This window comes from Ursus maritimus, unplaced genomic scaffold, assembly GCF_017311325.1.
Source record: "Ursus maritimus isolate PB19 unplaced genomic scaffold, ASM1731132v1 scaffold_17, whole genome shotgun sequence".
Classification (NCBI taxonomy): domain Eukaryota; kingdom Metazoa; phylum Chordata; class Mammalia; order Carnivora; family Ursidae; genus Ursus; species Ursus maritimus.
This window is the reverse complement of record NW_024424119.1, coordinates 60,018,708-60,040,229: the sequence shown is the minus strand read 5'-3', so window position 1 is coordinate 60,040,229 and position 21,522 is coordinate 60,018,708. Positions and strand designations below refer to the sequence as shown.

General features: G+C 56.5%; 1 protein-coding gene across 3 annotated transcripts in view; it reads left to right on the top strand.

The window, feature by feature from the left end:
• The window catches only part of LOC103675320 (exonuclease mut-7 homolog), a 53,746-nt gene that overhangs the window by 1,817 nt on the left and 30,407 nt on the right, over positions 1-21,522 (top strand). For 2 of the 3 annotated variants that reach the window (XM_040632278.1, XM_040632277.1), the window contains exons 2-3: positions 2,105-2,312; positions 16,053-16,193. In XM_040632278.1, the coding sequence (XP_040488212.1) occupies positions 16,100-16,193 (94 nt within the window). In that variant the 5' untranslated portion in view covers positions 2,105-2,312; positions 16,053-16,099. Of the gene's footprint in view, positions 1-2,104; positions 2,313-2,519; positions 4,589-16,052; positions 16,194-21,522 lie in introns of those variants that run through there. The other variant, XR_005835306.1, reaches the window with a different exon arrangement.

The following is a 21,522-nucleotide window of genomic DNA, read 5'->3' as shown; positions in this document are numbered from 1 at the left end:
TCAGGGTCACTCCTGCAGCCCTGCTCTGCCCTTCACAGCCCCTGGGGCCACTGCTTCAGTGCCTCTCCCACTGGCCCACCTAGGTCCCACCTAGGGCTCCTCAGTGCTGACAGCTGAGCCCCTGCATCCCACTCCATCCTTGCAGCTCACACCTTCTACCCAGCACCCTTTTGCCACCCACACCTCCAGGCCCGTTGCCTTCATCTGGGCAGGAGGAGCCCGGCCCAAGTGCCCAGTCTCTTTCCGTCCTGAACACGAGCCTCAGGCGGGTCCACTCACTCACGCCTCCTGTGGTGGACTTCCTTCCTCCTCCTCTGTCCTCACCCTCCACCTCTGCCCTGTCCTACATCCCAGTCCAGCACCTGGCTACCTGCTTCTAGAGAAAATGGAAACAGCTGGAAGGGACCCCCCAGTGCCTGCACCCACAGATCTGCCTCCTCCCTGAGACCGTCCCTGCTCCCACGGGCAGGGCTCCTCCTGTCCCCTCTCCCACCCCATCATCATTGTCCCTCACTAGGGTCAGCCCATCAATATACTGTGATTCTTTTCATCTTAACCCTCCTCCCCAAGCTCACCCCCCCATTTGTTTACTCCCCTTTGCAGCGGAACTCCGTCAGAGTTCCCAGCGTGTCCAGTACTTAGAAATTGAGATGTAATTCATGTATCAGCACATTCACTTTTCAAGTGTACAGATCACTGTTTTTGTCCCATCCACAGTATTGTACACGCATGCCTGATAATTCTGGAGCAGTTCGTCACCATGGCGGGCATGCCCCATCGCCCGCGCTGCAGCCCCTGGCAACCACTCTTCCGGGCATTGCATAGCCATGGAACCACGCGGCATGTGCACCTTGTGTCCGGCTCCTCCCCCTCAGCGTCGTTCTTTTGAGGCTCATTCGTGTGGTAGCCTGTATCGGGGCTCGGTTCCTTTTTAAGACTGAATAACGTTCCATCGTACGGATGGACCCGTTTGTGTATCCGTGCATGCCCTGATGGGCTCTAGCCACTTTTTGGCTACCGCGAAACATGCTTCTGTGAACATTGGTGTATGTTCTGTGTGGACGGGTTTTCCGTTCTGTTGGGTACACCCCTAGGAGCGGAGTCGCTGGCTCATGCGGTCACTCCGTTGAACTTTGTTCCAGGCGGCTGCCCCAGTTCAGGTTTCCATCATGCTGCTTGCTCCTGAGCCAACTCCAGGCGGCATTCCCGCCATCGTTCCACCCAAAGGCTTGTCAGGGTCACCGGCATCCTTCTCCTCCTGGGCATGGCCCGTCCTCCCCCCTCAGCACCGACCTCTGGGTCATGACCTCCCCTGGCCCCCTCTGTCCCCTGGCTGCCCTTCCTGTCTCGCCCGGGCTCCGTCCTGGCCTTCCTGTGCACTCTCCCCGGCGCTCCCACGGTTTGGATCACCACTGGGGCACGTGCTGCAGCCGCTCTTGTACCAACTTTTTTATTTCCATCACAAGATGAAGGCACCCCCCTCCCTGTCACTTTAGACTAACGTGTACTAACGCTCTCTTAGGAGTAGCCCCAGACCAGACACCCGTAGACGTCCTGCGGTGGCGGGATGGTTAGGCAGACTGCGCCCGCACGTGGGAGAACTCACGGTATAAGGGGTGCAGAGCTGGCGGGCTTCAGGGGAGCACGCCGAGTGAGGAAGTTTGCATACTTTGATTCCGTTGATATAACTTTATTAAATGACAGATTATGTAAACGGAGAGCAGATTAGCGGTTGCTTGGGGCCATGAACAGATTAATGCCCTAAAAGGGCAACGCGGAAGGGTCCCGTGGGGCGGACTGTTCTGTGTCTTGACTGAATCCGTGTCAGGCCCTGGTCGTGATGTTGACAGTGGTAACATCCGGAGGACTGGATATAGCATATATGGGACAGCTATTTTCTCTCAGAAGTGCATGTATATCTCCAATTATCTCAAAGTAAACGTTTAAAACCATTTTTAAAGAAGGTTTCAATTATAGGTTTTTCTGTTTTGCAGATATCCTGAAGGTTAAAATGATTAATGAGCCTAAGATTCTTCCAGCTCTGAAACTTAAGTGCTTAAATGTGTAGAAAACTGCCTCTGTCTGAGCTAAAATCTCTTCCCAGGCAGGTGTCGAGGCACCTGGAGTGGCCGCAGCCCGCGGTCTGAAGCTGGCCTTCACAGGTGGGCGGCCTGCTGTCCTGAGGGAGGCCTCCCAGGCTCCTGCTGTGGTCACCCTCCTCCACGTCAGCGTTCCGGGGAGGCCGCTAAGACTGTGGGTCACACAGGTCCTACATCAGTGGAAGAATCCAGAAAAGGGAACCGTTTCCTAAGGTAAGACTATGACTCAGCAGTCAGCGTAGTGCTGAAACTTATTTTTGAAGGAATGCAATAATTGTGGTTAATTCTGGAGCACAGATGTCAAAGAAATGGGCAGGAATTGGGTTTAGCCCAATACAAAGAAGTTGGTTTTTTTTTTCCTTTTTAAACAACAGGCACTTTCCAAGTAAAAATAAAATAAAAGTAAGATTTTTCTCTCAGGAAATAAAAATAACGTTGGTGTGATTGAAATGCTTGGTGCTGGAGACCAGCTTCCTGAGACCTGGCCCCGACCGGGGCTGCGTCTGTTCCGGGTCACGGAGCACGTCCGTAGAGGGTTCAGTAAGCAGGCGCCCACTGTCGGCACGTCTCTGAAACCCACCACTTCAGCCTGTTCATAGGCTGCTGACCGTTGACACGGGCACCGAGGACCTCACCCTCTGCCACCCCAGGAAATCTTGAAGACGGAAACCAGAAGGACACAGAAAGCAGCCGTGCGAACAGGAAATGGCTCCAGAGTCACCTCCATTAAGGTCCAGAGTTCAGACTAAAACTGGGGCAATGTTTGCGCTCCTGCAGGACCCCACGGTGGGCAAGGGCTTCATCCTCCAGGCAGCTGGGAGTCCCGGTGTCCTGCGGGAGACCGGCCCGTGGGCCCCGGGGGCGGCACCACCCACTCCTCTGCTCTCGCAGACCTAAGCCAGCGCCTGTCACTTGGCCGTGCCGGTACAAACGGAGGGACGTGTTGCCGCTGGTCTCTGAGCTCATTTCTACATGTGGCCCTTCCAAGTGGTGTCTCTCTGGGCCAGGATTGGAAAGTCAGACACAAGACAGTCCCACAGCTGTCTGGGGCCCAGCACCGCGGCCGCTCCGAGGGCCAGGGCCTGTCTCCGCGGCACGTGCTGCAGTTTGCAGGGGAGAGCAGCAAGGGGCGGCCGGGCTTAGAACCTTAGAGCAGACCCACAGCATCACATTACGTCTGATGAGTCCAGTGGGACAGCCCTGTGAAAAAGGGAAGAGTGTATGTTGCCTGAAATGAGTGAATAACACCTTGAAACATGAGGAGTGAGTCCTGAGTGCCAAGGAGATCCCGGAGAGAAATAACGGGTCATTATGAGGGAGAACCAGGCCAGCACAGCAGCTCTGCAGGTCAGAAGGAAGCAAGATATCTGTGAGGAACACACAAGTCCAAGGAAGCCTGTATTCAGCCAAAAAGGAGGAAATCGTGCCCAAAAAAGTAAAAAACAAATGGAAGAGACCAAAAGGAAGAAGGAGTTAATAAAGAGAAAAGCTTAAGTAAGTAATTAAATCAGGAAGTATAAAGTTAGTGAGACCAAAAACTAGTTCTCAAACAGACCAAAGAAATAAACTTCCGACGAGACTAAGGAAAAGCAAGAGGGAAGTAAACAACGCTCCACGTTAATGAGAGGAGAACCGATACTGTGGTCGTAAGTGGGAAAACCTCCGCAAGAAATTGGACGACTTCCTGGCAATGCAATCTACGCAAACAGACCTGAGAAGAAACAGAAAACTGGGGCAGGCGCTGAGCATCAGAGACCCAGCAGGCTGTAGGGTTCCGGCCACGCGGGCAGGGTGGGCAGCTCCCAGCCACGCACGGGCACGCTGGCTCGGACACGGGCCCCCAGCCCCAGCCGAGCCTTGAGACAACGCGGCCCCTGCCTCATTCTGGCCGCGACCCCGCAGTGAAGCCACTTCCAGTTCCTGCCCCCCCGACCCTGTGCAGGACAATAAAGGGTGGTTCTGCTCTACGCCACTGCGTTTGGGGCCGTCCGTTCGCAGTACGTAAGCCATGCGAGGTTAGCGCGGCCAGGCCTGGTGACGAGGGCAGAGCTGGCAACCTGGGGAGACCGCTCCAGAGCACAGAGTGCTGGCGTCCAGTGGGCCGGGGCCGCCTCCCACGCGGCCTGGCGCTGGGGCTCACGGAGCAGGTGGTCCCATCGCCTTTCCGAAGCTAAGGTTTCCTCATGGTTTATTTTAATGTTTTTAAAAAAGACTTTTAAAATATATTTATTTGAGAGAGAGAGCGCGTGAGCACAAGCGGGTGGGGCGGAGGGAGAGAGAATCTCAAGCAGACTGCTCGGTGCAGAGCCCGACGACGCGGGTCTCGGTCCCACCACCCGGAGATGGTGACCCGAGCCGAAACCAAGAGTCCCACGTATCACTGACTGTGCTACCCAGGTGCTCCGATTTTAACTTTTAAAATATCATTTGAGATTTACTTTTTTTTTCGTGAATACAAAGTGGAGTGTGTTCATTGTATAATATTTAGCAAATACAAAAAAATAAATAGAAAATAGAAGCGGCAGTCTGTATCCCCCCTCCACCCGTGCCAGCATGTCCTCTGTGTCCTGTCCAGAGCTGATGGGCCGGGTGTGTCCTGTGGCCCACGCCATAGCACGGCTGCTTTCAGTTAAATGCAACTTTATGCCACATTGTGAGGTCCTTTTTTTTTCCCACAACATTAAATGTTTCTTGTAAAATGTCATTTTTAAGTAGCCATTCATCATTCACGTGATTTCTACCCCATTATCGGATAGCAGGAGGCCCTCACAAGAGTGGGCAGGGAGCTGGAAAGCCCAGCTGAACGGCGGAGCCAGTGGCTTCCGCTCTCCGCCCCCTCTCCTGCTGCAGCCCGCAGGGTCCCGGAAGCGGCTCTCCGGCGAGGCCCCAGGCAGGATCAGGAGGGGCTGGTTCTTCCCCGAGCTGCGGATGCAGGGCCGAAGCCGACTCGGTTAGCCAGAGTGACCCTTGACTGTGCACACAGTGGCGAGTGTGCAGAAAACCACTTCCAGCCCAGAAACAGCAGCGTGAGCACCTCCCATGGCTGCTCCAGAGAGGGACCCCCACATGGTACCTGGGAAAGGTTACTTCCTTGTGTTTCAGATTAGCGATCTTAATTTCTAAAGAAAGGAACAACTCTTAAGTTAAATCAGTAAGTTAAAAATCACTCCCACTAGGCTGATAGAATAAAAAGAACAGACACCAACAAGTAAGTGTGGGCAAGGATCGTGCCCTGTGGCGGGAAGCAGCGTGGCGGCTCCTCGGCCTGCTAAACACGGTTACTCAGCCCAGCTTGGCCCGTTCCCCGGAGAAGAGGCAGCCTGCACCCACAGGAACCCCTGTGTGCGACTGTCCACGGTGGCCACAAGGCGGAAATAACCCAGGTGAGTGTGGTCCGTCGGTACCACGGAATGTTCGGCCACGGAAAGGCATAGATGCCAGCGGGTGCTACAACGTGGACAGACCCTGAAAACAGCACGCTGGTGACAGAAGCCGGACCCACGCCACGTATAGTAGGGTTCCACGTATGTGAATGTTTACAGCAGTCAAGCCCCAAGAGACAGAAAGTGGGTTTGTGGTTGCCAAAGAGAGGGGGGTGGGGAGCAACGGCTAATGGGTATGGGGTCATCTTTTTGGGGTGAGGAAAATGTACTGGAATTAGGCAGTGGGAATGCTTTCTCATGCCTAAATATACTCAAAACACTGAGTTGTACACTTTAAAAGGGTAGATTTTATGGTGTGTGTATTATATCAATAAAGCTTTAAAAAAAATCACTGAGATGTGTGTCCAGACATTTAATTCCACTTGAAAACCAATGGAAACAGCTTTCAAACTAGTGTTCTTGTTGAACCAAAGAGACATGAGCGGCCCGTTTTCAGGGGTCCAGGCTGCGCACCCCCACGTGTCTGGGGTGGTGACCCCAGCCCCACCTGCGTTTGGAATTTGGGGACAGCAGAGGGAGTCCTGATGCTGTTGTGCGGAGTGGTGGCTATGTGGCCAGGCTGCGTATCGTGCTCTGTGGGGCCGGGCGCAGCGTCTGCTCTGGGGGCGTCGCCAGGCACCTCTGGAGCTGCTCTCCGTCTGGCCAGCTGTTTCCCCAGTCAAGACCAGTGTGCGCCACAGAAATATCACACGTGTGATTTTACATTTTCTAGTATGAACACTAAAAACATAAAAGGAGAAGGTGAGTGCTCCTTCCTGGCTCAGTTGGTAGAGTGTGTCTCTTGATCTCAGGGTCGTGAGTTCAAGCCCCAGAGTGGGCATAGAGCTTACTTTAAAAAAAAAAAAAGGCGAAGTTAATTTTAATAATATATTCTAACTCCAGTATTCCCTGAATATCACCACTCCCACTTGTAATCGATATAAAAAAGCAGTATTGAGGCATTTTATGCTATTATCACAGGTACATTTTGCACTTAAAGCAGGACGTGGCTGACTGTTGGATGGCAGGGGGTCGGGCAGTGCAGGGCCCGGAGGGGACAGGGCCTCTCCCATGGGGGCGACAACTTCTGGAGTCTGAGGCTGGCACCGACCCCTTGCCCTCTAACCTGGCTGCACCGTGTTCCTGCCATGAGTCTGGTCGGTAACGGGGTGGCTGCCATGCACAGGGCCCAGGAAGGCCGGGTGCTGCGTGTGGTGGCCCGGGGAGGAGTCATGCTCTCAGAAGGGCTCTGGCACACAGTGAGGTGGCAGTCCACTGTCACCCCCTCCTGGGCCTCGGCCGCCCTGTGATGAAGGTACAGGAACCACCTGTGTGTGGGGGGGTGTCACACAGCCGGCGCCTCCATATTTGCAGAAAACAGGACAGCAGTGGAGGAAGCATGACCTGGCGTCCAAACGAAAATGCTCTGATGACCTGTTTAAAGGTCACCTCAGTTAATCACAGTGTGGAGGAAACTCCATTGTGTGCTGTGGGCTGTTCTCCTGGGATGGATGGACAGACAGGCAGAAGGCTGAGCCCCAGCCCCACGTGGCTACATTGGACCCTCAGCCAGCAATGTAGCTTCTTTTGGGGTCCTTTCATTTCTGCCCTTTTCCTTTAATTTCCACCTTTCTGGGTTATTTGAAGGGCACCTTTAGGTCAGGAGACACCTTGAAGTGTCCGCTCCGTGCTGTCCCTTCCAAGCCAGGAGCCTGGTCCTCTGGGCTTCCCACAGGGTCCCCAGCTTGGCCATTGTGTTCCTCCCACACTTGAAGCCTGTAGGAGCTTGAAGCCGGGGAGACCCCGGGCCTGAAGAATGTGCCTCCCGGCCCATCTCAGAGCAAGCAGGGCCCCGCACTGTTTCCCTCCTGTGTTACGGAGGGGACAGCCCGGTGACTGCCAGGGCTGGGCCAGCGCCGTGAGCCCTCGCTCCGTGGTTCTCATGCCTTAACTTACCCCACGGGGCCCCAGCCTCGGTGCTGATGCCAGGGGGCTCTGTCTGGAGGGGGCGACCCCCCTGGCGGGGTGACCCTGCTGAGGTACCCTCTTTCCCCTGGCCGGGCCTGGTTGAGGGGCTGGGTTTCAGGAGGCCTCGGGTCCAGCTTGGTCAGTGCCAGTTTTCTGAGCAGCAAGTTTACTCGGCTTTACTCGGGAATGGCACAGGAACAACCTACAATTCAGACGGGCAAGCTATGGCGAAACCACAGGCCAGTCTGGAGAACAGAGGAAGTTGCAAGGGACTGCTTCGAGCGGAAGCCCCTCGGAGGAAAGTGAGGGCTCAGGGTGCTGGCAGCTTCTCACTGGCTGAGTTTGCAGGGTAAGGACCCAGCCGTAAGGTAGTGTGGACGTGCCTCTTGTCCTGCGGTCCTGCGGTCCTGCGGGCTGCGGCCAGGATGCTAGGGCTGAGAGCTCCCCCTGCCGGCCGTCTGGCTCCACTGGAAGCGAGGCTTCCTTTATTCGGTTTCCCCGTCTGCCTGGGTCTGGCTGGACTGTGAGGCTCCCAGGTGGGCACCCAGGGAAGCTCCCGGGGGGCTAGCTGTCAGGAGGAAGCAGTCTGGCCTGCACGCTCCTGCAGGTGAGTTTGCCCCTGGGCCAGAGGCTCCCACTCAGGTGTGGAGCCGGGGCCAGGGGGCCGGGAGCCTTGGCGGCGTGTGGGCTCCGAGGCAGATGTGCTGATGTGTGGCACGGTTCCCAGCAAGAAAAATCGTGATGCCTAAATGAGTTACACGTGTTGGCTGTTCGTTTTAAATGGAAGTTCCAAAACCCAGGAGGCGCTCACCCCAGTGGGCTCTGGAAGGCTGTCTCTGGGAAGGTCTGCTGGTCTCGGTGTAGCTTGCAAACCCTGAACCACGTTTTCAGCTAAAAACAACTTGGATCCAAGCAGATTTTTTTCACTTTAAAATGAGGTCAATTAAAACAGTCTGCTGTGGGGTGAACTTGACCTTGGTCTGTGCCAGCTGTTTTCTTTCTCAGAAGCACATGGGTTTCGCTGTGCTGCCGATTTGTGAATTTCGGATTCCAGGCTCGAGAACAGAACAAAGGTTGTGTAACGAGAGCTGAGCTGGGTTTTCAGTGGCCTCACCCTTTCCCAAGGATGACAGTCTAGGTCTGTCTGCGTGCCCCGGGGCTCGCCTGAGGACACAGCCCACCACCCGCCCCTGGCTGCCACACTTCTCAGAGGATGGGGGGAGTAGCCTGGAGCAGATCTTGGAATTGTGGGGGTTTCTCCCCTGAGAGTAGAAAAAGCCCCTCTCCCACGAAAGAGCCGTGTGGTCGTCTGCCTCCTTCCTAGACTGACCAGCAGGGCAGGTGGCTGCTGTGCAGAGGAGGTCGTCAGGGTCCTAGCAGTTTGTCCGGGACTCAGTGTGGACAGAGCCTGACCCCAGGGGGTGAATGGACCTCAGGGCAGCGTTCCTCCAGTGGTACCCTGACTTGGAGGGGTCGGAGGGACCTTTGCCCCGCACCGATGCTGGTCGTTATTACATTCCGGTCAGACCGGTCCGAGCGGGGCTCCACCTTCTTAAGGAGCCAGGGTAGGGACGGCCAGTGAGGTCGGGGTGGCCTGGGGGTCTGGCTCTGCTGGAGGGAGGGCTGTAGACAGCGCATGTCTGCAAGCCCACTGCCTCCCCTTGAGACCCTTTCAGCAGCCCCCCAGAGTGGCCCGCAGCTCAGTGGGTAGCAGAGGGAGCCTGCCTACAGTGAGACCCAGAGAGGGAGGCCAGGAGGGGCCACCACGTGGGGCTCAAAACCACCCACGTGGCTCAGTCAGTCCTGCAGGAGGTGGAGGCTTGGCCCTGGGTTTTTGGAGGGGAGACATAAAGTGTGCTGAGCCAGAATGCTGCATCCCGGGGAGACCTCCGTCCCCCTCATCATGCTGTTCACTCCAGCTTCTGTCCAGGGAATGCAGGCCCAGCATATGCACCAGCCTTTTCCCACCCCAGCCAGGAGCTCACTGCCCGTGGGGGGTGTTGTGGATGGACCCTGCCTAAGAGGCCGTTCGGGACACCTGCTGCATGCCCTGTGAAGTGTAGGGGTTCCAGAAGTGTTCAACGATGGTGTTGATGCTATGGAGCCTGCCGGGCCAGGACCTTGGCCTTTCTGGGGCTTGCAGGCTGCTATAAGTTGACCCCATGAGGAACTGGGGTCTGGGTGAGGCATGTCTGTTGGGGTGAAGGAATGACCAGAGGAAGAAATCGGCGGGGCTCCTGGTGGCTCCTCAGAGAGGGGCCCACGGAACCTGGAGCGTGTCCAGCATTCCCTGTTGGGGACCCTCTAATGGGCCCAAGAGATCCTCCGACCTGAAGCCAAAGGGGCCTCAGAGGTCTCTTGGCATGGCCCACCAGGGGACCTGTGGCATGGGACCGCCCCCTTAGTACCCAGTTCTCTGAGGACCCCCAGGAAAGGGCCAGCAGGAAACAGACAAACAGGTGGATGGGATTGAGACCGTGACTTGGTGGACGTCAGGGGAGGGCAACTGTGAGGGTGTGAGTGGCACCTCTGCTCCCTGTGGGACCAGCAGACAAGGAGAGAACCCCCCAGATCCTGCCCCTCCTCCCTGAGAGCCTGGCCATGGGCCTTGGGGAGCACGCGCCGCCGGTGTGCCCCGTGGGGCCTGTCCCCAGGCTCCCAGTGCGGGGGTGCCTGAGACCCCCAAAGAGGGTGTGCTGTGGGGACCGGTCTCTGTCTCCTCTGTCTTAGAGACCCCTGCTGCTTGGAGTGGCACGCCCTTGGGCCCCCCAGGGGCCTACTTGCTTGGGGGGGGGCAGTGGGAAGGAGGCGGCTGGGCAGTGGTCTGGCAAGGGGGCAGGGGCGGGGCGAGGTCCGTGTGGGGTGGGGCCATGGTCAGGGTGGGACAGGTACCCGTCAGGGGCCCCGGTGGGCTGTCCGGCCCCCGCCCCCGGGGATGCTTTGGTCCCGCCAGCTGGAGCACTCTGGTTCTTGGGCTGTGGCCACGATCGGTATTTACCAGGGACTTGAGGTATTTTAATGTGATATAAGAAAACACTTGTGATGTCAGAACAAGATCCCGGAGGAGACCCGAAATGAAGAGAAATTGTAATTTTGCCTCGTTAAAGCGGGAGCTCTGCCTAAAGCTTCTCCTTTCTGCCAAGAAGCCTTCCGTGGCTTGAGTTAGGAGACAGGAATCTGTTGTCAGGAGCGCCGCTGGACCCGGTGCCGTGACCTGCCTGAGGGCGCCTGTCCCTCCGCCCCGCACCAGGAGGGGAGACGTACTCCACGCAGTCCCAGTGCTGAGCCTGACCAGATGTCTCTGCAGAGAGACAGACACCCAGAGGGACAGGGGAATGACCAGAGGGGAATATGACATGACTGTAGCTTTTCATAACTTTCTTTTGCATTAGTCTTTCAAAATTTGCAAATGTATTTAGTTTTCCAAATATTCTACTATAGCCATAATTGCCTTTATAAATAGTAAAGAGTCAATTAAAAGCAAATAGAAGTGAACAGTGGTATAAGGGAAGAGCTGGGAGAAAACTGGGGTTTAGTCCCAGCTGAGCCTGTTTTCCCATCTGTGAAATGAACGTCAGTCCCCCTGGCTCCGGTGCAGAGTCAGAACTGGGTGTGTGCCCCTGGTCCCTCAGCCCCCAAGGGCACCCTGACCCTTCCCCATGGAACCAGAGCACCAGGTGCCTCTGCCCCTCTCTGGGAAAGGACCAGTGGGTGTCCAGCCCCCTGTTATGGTTGAATTGTGTCTCCCTAAAAATTCACATGTTGAAGCCCTAACCCCCAGCACCTCAGAATGTGATCATATTTGGAGATGGGGTCTTTCCAGAGGTAATTAGGTAAAATGAGGTCATTAGGATGGTGTCCGTTGTGCGAAGAGGAGAGTAAGGACACAGACGCAGGAGAAGACAGCTGTCTGCATGAAGGAGAGAGGGCTCAGGAGGAACCCATCCTACCAACACCTTGATACTTGACTTCCAGTCTCCAGAACTGAGAAACTGAATTTCTGTTGCTTAAGCCTCCTGTCTGTGGTGCTTCGCTTTGGCCACCCTAGGAAAATCCTACCCTCACCTCCAGGGGGCCAACCTCTGGACCGGGTGGGGTTGTAGTGCACTGGGGGACCACCCGTCCCACAGTCCCACGTCTTCCTTTCTTTCCTGCTGAGAAGCGCAGGCTGGGCGTCCATTGACCTGAGCTGTGCTGGGTGGAGGTGTGCACACCTCTGGGCAGGTGGGGAGTGATTTCCAAGAAGAGAACTGTACAGGCCAACATCGTTTATGGACTTGGGCTCAGCGGTCCTTCAGAAACTAGTCAGAGAGATGGGGCGGTACGGTGAGCGGAGTGTGCTGGGCAAGAGGTGGGTACCGCAGGGGTGCACAGGCGAGCACCCCCTGAGGCTGGGTGGGGGCCACTTATCCCCGCCTCACTTGAGGCCCATTAAAGTGACAGCAGAGACATTTTCAAAAGACAGGTGTGCCTTTTAAATAAAGGCAGAAGTGCTTAAGGGCAAAGAGAAGGGAAGAGGCGAAAAGCCCAGCGGAGATGGAAGGCTGCTGCTGAGTGTCACTGTCCAGCCGCCTGACAAAGCAGGAGCCCAAGGCAGAGGGTGGCCCCCAGCCTGGCCACAGCACCCACGAGGCTCCAGACCGGAGACAGGGTCCCGGGATGTTGGCGAGGGGAGGGATCAGACCCCGACCCTCTGGGGGTCTGGGCCATGGCAGCCCAGTGCCCACCTGCGCGTGAGGGTGGGAGCATTTCTGCCTGACAGATGGGCCAAGAGGAGAGCCCTTCTGGGCTCTGGTCTTCCATTCCAGGCCCTCAGGTGCCCTCAGTGAGGCCCACCGTTCCCAGGGCTGCCCCCTGCTCAGTTCCCAAGCAGCTGTTCAGCTCACTCTTAAATAGGAGCGGCAGTCTCCAGACCCTTGAGCAAAGCTTCTGAGAGGAAAAACACACTGGGTGAGCAGGAGAGGGCGTTGATACAGAAGACTGTGTGGGAAAACAAAGACTGAGTCATGAGTCCTCTGGGGTGAAAGGAGAAAGAACTCTTGATTAATAAAAATTTGATAGCAAAAATGAATAATTCAATGATCATTTTGCAAAATAAAGTTCAGAAATCTGCCCTCAAGGCAGAGAAGGGGAAAGATCAGAAAATTAGAGGTTCTTCCAGGAAGCCCAATATCTAAGTAAGAGTATTTACACCATGGAACACCTGGGTGGCTCAGTCGGTGAAGCATCTGCCTTCGGCTCAGGTCATGATCCTGGGGTCCTGGGATCGAGCCCCGTGTTGGGCTCCCTGCTCAGTGGGGAGCCTGCTTCTCCCCCTCCTCCCTGCCTGTGCTCGCTCTCACTATCTCTGTCACTTTTTCTCAGATAAATAAATAAAATCTTAAAAAAAAAAAAAAAGAGTACTTATACTGCAGGGTGGAGAACAGGGAGGCCAGGACATTATCAAGGAAAAATAAAAGACATGTCCCAGGACTGAAGGTCCTAGGAGCACCTGGTGGACCCCAGCCGATCCAGCCTCCTCAGGCGCTGGACGCTGGGAAGGGAAGGCCCTTCAGCAGGAAAAGACAAGCGTCCTACATGATGTTGGGAGTCAGGAGGCTTCAGACCTCTCGGCACCAACACGAAGGTTAGAAGACAACAGAGGACCATCGGCATCACCTATCTGGGGGATGGCTTCTCACCTGCAGCCCATACACAGCCACACTTCCACCCAAGAGCTGGTGCCCAGTGGGGACACTTCCAGACAACCGAAGACTTGTTCACTGTTCTTCCTTTGCAATTCTTCTCAGGAAGATTCTGGAGAATGTGCTCCTGTAGAAACAGGAGGACAACAGAAAGGTGAAGACTTGGAAGTCAAGAAATGCAGGCTGCACCAGGAGAGAGGAGAGTGGGAGTCCCATGGGGCAAGCTGTGATGGCCGGCTGGAGAGCGGCTCTCCAGACTGAGACGGGGCAGAGGCTTGAGAAGGGATGTTTTTAAAAACAAGTGATAGACTTCCAGGCTTGTTTAAACACCCAGAGAGAGGCACTGTAATGCTGTTGGAGTCCCATCGGTGATGGTAATACAGAACGGCCAGCAGTGAAGACGTGGTGTTATTTGCTCTTTAATCCGCTCCCCTCCCCGTTCTTTAGATAGGATCATTTCTGTTGCTCTGTCTTCAAATTCACTGATTCATTTTCCATCTCCAATCCACTGTCAAGTCCAATCAGTGAATTTTTTATTTCAGTTATAATACTTTTTATTGGAGAATTACCATTTAGTTCTTTTATAGAGTTTCAGATACTTTCCATTTTCCCTTGTCTGTTTACTCGTTAAGACTATGTTTTCCTTTAATTTTTTAGACATGTTTTCCATTCATTCTTCACACTTTTTTTTTTTAAGATTTTATTTATTGATTTGACACAGAGAGAGAGTGCACAAGCAGGGGGATCAGCAGGCAGAGGGAGAGTGAGAAGCAGGCTTCTCAGGGAGCCCAATGTGGGGCTTCATCCCAGGACCCCAGGATCATGACCTGAGCTGAAGGCAGACACTTAACTGACTGAGCCACCCAGGCGTCCCTTCACACATACTTATAATAGTTGTGATTATCTTTGATAATTCCAACATCTGAGCCACTTGGAGTTGGTTCCTATTATCTGGGTTTTTTTTTTTTTAATTTTTTCTCCTTGATTGTGCAGTCATACTTTCCTGTTCCGTGGTAGATCTTGTGATTTTTATATTACGCACTGAACATTGTGAGTGATGCATTGTAGCAACTCTGGATTCTGGATTCTGTTATCTTCCTATGAAGAACGTTGATTTTTGTTCTAGTGGGCAGTTATTTTCTAGCTGATTACCTTGAACAGGTGAGCATGGTTTGACATTTCATTACAGTGGATCTTTGTCTTGGTGGGACTCAACCTACCACGTGCCCCACGTGCCCCAGGCTGAGCTTGGTTTTAGATTTTGGCAGGGCACGTCAAGAGTGGGGCTCACTCTAGGCATCGTCCCAAGGCATGGCCTTTCTGGAGTCTTAGCCAGTGTTGGCTGGGCTGGAGACTGATATGTCCTGCAGAGCTTGACCGCCAGTGTCTCTGTTACCGTCTCAGCCCTGAGGCAACTGTTTCTGGGATCCTCGGGGCTCCCGTGTTGCTCATACGCACTTCTGGCTGCTCCAGTCGCCCCTCTTCCAGTGCCCTGTCCCACAGGTGCCCTGCTGCCTTCCCCACCTGGTGGCGTGCTATGCTCTTTGGACTCCAGATCAGTGGTCTTGGCTGGGACACTGCCCCAAGGTGCGAGCCAGCCGTCCTGGGGTCCACCGTGGGCTTTGCCCTGCTGCCGGGTGGCATGGTGGTGGGTTGCCTGTTGTCCAGAAAGATATTGTCCAGTTGATGTTGTTTGTCGTGAGAGGGCCGTCCCAGCACCACTCCTCCCGCATGGCCAGAGCAGAAGGCTGGAGCACACTTAGCAGGAAAGGAAAAATAACCAAGTCCACACATCTCTCAGCTGTGGGTAGTATTGACACAGTTTTGCTCATGTCTGCTATAAATAGTGAGCTAGAGGAAGACGCTCACAGAACTCTTGCAGGAGGTTGCAGGATGCATGGGCAGCCCTGGGGTATGATAGTGAATTCTTACCTTGAAGTTGGTCAGTCACGTGGGAGACTGGAAACGGAAGGAATGACCACATCAGCATATTGTTTAGAAATATGAACGGAGGGGCGCCTGGGTAGCGCAGTCGTTAAAGCGTCTGCCTTCGGCTCAGGGCGTGATCCTGGCGATCGGGGATCGAGTCCCACATCAGGCTCCTCCGCTGGGAGCCTGCTTCTTCCTCTCCCACTCCCCCTGCTGTGTTCCCTCTCTCGCTGGCTGTCTCTCTCTGTCGAGTAAATAAATAAAATCTTTAAAAAAAAAAAAAAAAAGAAATATGAACGGAGCGCGTGCATGGCTCAGGTGAAGCGTCTGCCTTCAGCTCGGGTCACGATCCGGGGGTCCTGGGATCAAGCCCCGCGTCGGGCTCCAGGGAGCCTGCTTCTCCCTCTCCCTCTGCCCCGTGCCCCCACTCAAGCTCACTCTCTCTCAAATAAATAAATAAAATCTTTAAAAAGAAAAAGAAATATGAATGTAACTATCCAAAGGGAGAGCTGAGAGGCTCCTGGGAATGGTTGCCTCTGGGGGGGAGTTTCAGGGAAGGAGGCTGAGCAGCTCTTGTCTTCTGTGCCTGTGTGAGCGTTTGGGGTCACACGGGAGGCTCTGCATGTCTCACTTCGGTGCAAAGGAACCTGTGTCTGGGAACAAAGTCTTTACAGAATAATCTCCCTCAATGTAGAGAGGTGTGCTGTAGACAGTAAACATTCACAGGCACCCTGCTGGCCGCTCGTGGCCACACTGCGTTACTTAGAGGTGGGAGTGCCTGTGTGGGTTAGCTCCTGGGTCCTCGTTGTCAAGCCCGCCTCTGAAGCCGGCTCTGAGCGTCCGCGGCCGGCAGGTGGAGCTGAGCCCGCCGGGCCCCTGCACCGTCAGAGAGGTGGGCCCTTGGTGGGCTGCCCGGCAGTGTGTGAGATCTAATTCTCGCTCTCCCCCAGGTCGGCACTCCTCACGCTGCCTGTCGCCTTCCTGGCCCCACCTTGGGATGGACCCAGCAGACGCTACCGGAGACCCCGCTGCGGGTGACACAGCCGGTGACCCCACCGGCAGCCCTGCTGGGAGCGAGGGCCGTTCTGTGGGTGAGTCCGTGTCCCTGATGGGCTGCGTGTGGCAGGGCCAGGGGTGGGGGACGTGTGAGGAGTGCGGGCGTGTGTGCTGGCTGTCTGTGGCTGGGCTACACGTGTGTGCGCAGGTAGGCACCCGGGTGGAGGGCATCCCAGTGCCCCAGCCTTGTGTGGGGCTGGACTGCGTGGGCCCCCCCGGGAGTGGACACGAGCACGCAGGTGCCTGCCAACACAGCCTTCCTGGCCTGAGGGCTGCGGGTAGGCGCCTCTGTGTGCCCTGGGAAGGGCGCCACCAGCTCCCCAGATACAAGCTACGTGGTCTCATCGTCCCAAGGGGGGCTGCCTTCTGGCCACTGGCTCGATGGCTGCCGGAGGACTGTGTGACTGGACCAACACTGCAGGGGAGGACAGAGCCCCACATGGAGGTGGGGGAGGCAGGCATGTGTGGGGACTGGTGGGAAGGATGGGTGTTTCTCTGAGTCCTGGCCCAGCACCACAGGGTGTGTCTGAAAAGCAGGGGCCTGGGCCGGGCTGCCAGCGTGGGAGCCCAAAGCCCCCTGTGTGCACCCCAGTCCTATGCCCAGACCTGCGGTCCTGACCAGAGATGAGGGGCCTGTTTGGACACAGAAACCCCCTGGGTGGGGAAGGGAGGCATTTTCACTTTGGTGGCCATGGATGTGGTCAGCAAAGAGTTGCCTTCTCATTTCCACCCTGGGAACTGGTCCCCAAATCCCAGCATGCCCCCTTTGTCCTGGCTGGGCATGGTCCCCACATGTTTCCCATGGGGGCCTCCTGGGTCATCACTTCAGGGGTCAGCTCTGGCCATTGAACCAACCAGCACCCAGAGGCAGGAGTGGGGATCAAGGTCTGGAGGGCAGGGACTCAGGTCCTGGGGTGCAGCTGGTGCCCACAGGGCTCATGGGTGTACAGGGGGTCTTCAGACCCCTCCCTCTCTCAGAGCCTCACCCAGGCCTGTGTTTGCCCATCCCTACGGGGCTGCATGTAGGGTGGGGCTCGCCACGATGTCACACCTGGCCATCACACCTGGGCCTCAGCCTGAGGGTGTGCAGGGCCTCACCCTTGGCCTACTGGAGCTAACAAAGGGGCAGGCCACCCTGAGAACAGACACAGCTCCCCAGACCAGACACAGCCCCCCTGATCAGACACAGCCCCCCAGATCAGACACGGCCTCCTTGTCTGGTCTGGTGCAGCGGGCTCTGAGCTGGACTCCAGCTCCGCTGATGGGGCCAGCTTTAGGAAGGCCTCTGTGGGAGGCCTCAGGCCAGGGCAGCTCTCCGCAGTGGGCATCTGTCTCTTGCCGGGGTCTGGGCTGGTTTTGCCACTGAGGACCTTCCTCTTCTGTGGTCGGTGGGAGGGTGACATCCTGAGACCCTAGGGCATCCACGTGGCTCCTCCGGCCTGTTCTGTGGCTGGTATCGAGGAATGATGAGGGGGAGGGATGGGCCAGTGAGGACAGTGGGCCTTTTCCTCTAGACCTCCGCTCCCCTGGGGCCAAGAAAACATTCTCCAACTGAAACACCAACTGGGCTCAAAGATTGTTTTCCCCAAGAAAACGTGGCCTTTGTAGGCGCACACGTAGCTGAGTCAGAAGTTCAGTGGTTGGGGTTTTCAGGCAGCGCTGGATTCCCCTTGCCGGGGAGATTCAGAGTTACTTCTCAGTGCAGAGGGAGGGGCAGGTGGCACAGCTGCAGGAAGCCCATTTCCCTCCCTCGGACCCCCTACACGTGGGGTCCTCGCGGGGCAGGGGGCTGTCTGCCTCACATGCCATCTGCACTGCAGGGCTGGCCCCTCCCGCCATCAAGGATTGGGGTGAGGGTCTTCCTGGCCCCTGGGGCTGTGGAGCCATCCTTGGGCTGTGACATGAGAGAGGCCATGAACCCAGGTGGCACACACACACTTTCCTCGCTGTGTGACTGTGGAAAAGTTACTTAACCTCTCTGTTTCCTTGTCTGAGAGAAATGGTTGTAAGCCAGTCCCTGCCTGCATTGGTGAGTACTGAATACAAGCGTGTCCGGAACATAGAGCTGTGAGGGGTCAGCTGCGATCATTTTTAGTCTTGAATCCAGGTGGGATTTATTTTGCTGTGAGACAGGAGGTGTGGGTCCGACTCGGTTGTATTTCTAGAAGACCGTTCAGGCGTCCCAGCAATACTCCGTGAACTGCCCACTCCCCCCAGCGATCACATGCTGGCCCCCTGTGTTGGGGTTTGTCTCCAGCTTCCTGCTCTGGTCGTTTGTCCACGTGAGCCAGCAGCCAGTGTTCTAGTGACTGTGGCTTTATGGTGATTCGCTATCTGGCGGGACTAAACCCTCCTTGCCTTTTGTTTCTGTTTTCTTTCTCTCTTTCTCTTTCTCTCCCTCTCCTCTACCTCCTTCCTCCCTTCCTGCGACATCAGAATGAGCTGGTTTGGTTCCACAAAAATCCTGTATTCTTACTGAATTTCGTTACGCTGGTGGTTGGCCCAGGGGGTGCCTGACACCTCACCCGTGCTGTAGACACACCAGCACCCTCCCACAAACGTGGGCTCTGTTTCCCACTCCTGAACGTGGCTCGGCCTTGGTGGCTACTTTGATGAGTCGAGGTGACCGTTCCCTGAGCCCAGGTGCCAGCCGTGCTCCACTCCTGACCTGCAGGATTGTGACCATAAGAAATGACCAGTGTGTGTTTTGGGTAAAAACAGGAACACCCCTCAAGGACGGGGTTTGCCGTCCTATTTGTTCTTTTGTTCTTAGATGTGCTTTTTAAAAAAGTAGATCTGCCACATTCTTTGTTCCACATTTTTTTTAAAACCTAAGTGTTTCATCTTTTTAAACTCCTGTTGTTGGTAGGATCCTTTCTTCCAGCAGATTTTCTAACTCGCCCTTGAGATCTGGCGGTTTCTGTGTGTTGATGGGGTGCGTGCACCCTGGTGGATCCCGGTTGCTGCAGGAACTCTGCACGTGACTCACCTGGATCCCCCAGGTGTGTGGTGATGTCGCAAACAGGGGGAGCTTGCCCCTGTGTGGACGCCCCGGCCTGATGCTTTGGGGCGTCTGTGCTGAGGACAGGCGAGGGAGGGGTCCTGTCTTGGGGGCTCATGATTTGTTGGGGGAATCAGGACAACAAGGCCTTCTCATCCCACTTCCCAGATGGGGGCGGCCCCCACGGGAGACCTTACCCTGCCTGCTGGGTTTGGGTGCTGCTGGGGGGGCCTCTGAGGGGTTTCTGAGCAGGAGCATTGGATATGGGGGCTTTGAGGAATGCCCTTTCTCTTGGCCTGCCACCTGTCCTCATTGTGTCCCACTCAGGAAGGGCTGATCTCCCCCCAAACGAGGGCAGAACTTGGGACCAGGGACCAAGAGGGGCAGACAGGTGGGCTGGAGAGAGTGGCGGCCACCACCTTTGCCAGGGAACTGCGTGCCCCCGTCCTGGGAGGCAGGACATCGCCCACTGCCTCAACTCACATGGACAGCACCGCAGAGGGGGCGGGTTCCTGCGCTAGGTGGTGCGGAGGGCAGGGCAGGAGACTGGTGGCCTTCGGGGGACTGCAGCCACGTCTGCAGATGCGACGGGGCTGGTACCGCGGCCCTTCCTCAGGCTGACGGCCAGGCTGGACGCCTGCACTCTGCAGCTGCCCGAGGGCGGGCAGGGTCAGGACGGCCACCCCAGAGGGTGGAGGGGGACACTGCGATGACCTGCGGAGAGGGCAGCTCGGCGCATCTGGCCCTGCCTCCCACTGTGCCGAGTGAGATCCCCAGACCCAGCGTCTGTGGGTCCAGACCTAGTGGCCTAGGAGAGGGGGCTTCACGGGGACCACGTAGGGGAGGGGAGGCCCGGTGTGCAGCGCCAGCTCAGCCACGCCCAGCTGTGGTGTCTGAGACTTCACTGCTCCTACTGCGAGGGTAGAGAGCACCTGTCTTCTTGATGTCATGTCTCACACCGGCTTCACAACAGGAAATAGCAGGCAGCCGTGTTCACATGGCCCCTGAGTTGTTTTCTAGAATGCATCTGTTTCTTAAAGTGAAGGCCACTGAGTTAGCTCAGTGGTGTTTTGGATGAAGTGGTGTCTGTCTGTCCTGCCCCTCCCTGGCCCTGCATTTCTCTTCCTCCTGTCGGCCACCTCTGGAGTGCCGCTAGGCAGCCAGCAGCTCTTGGTGTACAGTGGGCACCAGGGAAGCAGGAGGACAGGGAGGGACGGGGCAGAAGGTGGGCCACCCTCGTGCCTCCTGGTCCCTGGCCTCCATGTGGCTGGAGCTTGAGGCCCCCAGGCATGTGTGTGGGAGGGCTGTTGGCGGGGACAGCCAGTGAGGCCCACATGCTAGACAGAGAGGAACAGCCCAGGCTGTGGGTGTGGACATTTGAGTCCTGAAATTGAGTTGCTTCTCAGTGCCCTCCCTGCACAGAGCCTCCCACCCTGCCCCCACCTGCATGGTCCCGGGATGGGGTCAGGGGCCAGGCACAGGCCACGAGCCATCTGTTTCAGGTCCCAGACCTGCTGTCTGACCCTCTGCCAGCAGGTCCAAGATGTCAGGGCGGTGTTAGCTGTGAACTTGGGCCTGGCCCAGCTCCAGGCCTGGGGGCGGGGAGAGGTGGGGCCATGCCAGGCTGCGGGCATGGCTGATGTCCATCCTGTGGACAGAGGCACCTCGGCACCAGGCTCCCACCTGCCCTCCTAGGCCCCAGCCTCTTGCCCAAATGCCTGTGTCAGGGCAGCAGGGACCCACGCCCTCCAGGTCCCTGCCCCACTGCCTGCACACTACCCACACCTCTCTGCCCATCAGGCTGTGTCCTTGCCGTGCCCCACCCCACCTAGACCTGCCTCAGGTCCCCTCCAGTTGCACCTTGGGCTTCCAGGGGTCTCCCCGAGGCCACTTCAGCTGGTGATCATGTGTGTGTGTGTGTGTATGTGCACACCTGGCCCTGGCACCAACCCCAGCTCACTGTGGAGCACCCGTGAAGGCCTAGACCGCAGCCTTGAACAAGGCCAATGTGGTCACACTGCCCAGGAGGGACAGACGGCAGCACCTCAGCCGGTGTGCAGTGCCCAGCTGTGGGGGCTGGCTCAGAGGGCATGCCCAGGGCAGAGCTGTCGGGTGGGGCCCAGGTCTTGGCTGCTGGGGAAGCAGCTGAGAGCAGGGCCCTCCCCTTCGACAGCTGGGTGACTCTAGGTGAGGCTGGGGCAGGACACGCCCTACGGTTTCCTGCGGGACCCTTCAGATCGGTGGGAATCTTGTCCGTAATTGTATTTTTTGAGAGACCTCTCTGTCCCACAGTCATCAAGACATTCTCCCGGAGGCTCTTTTTCTCTGTCTTTCATGATTAGATCTACGGGGGGGGGGGGGGG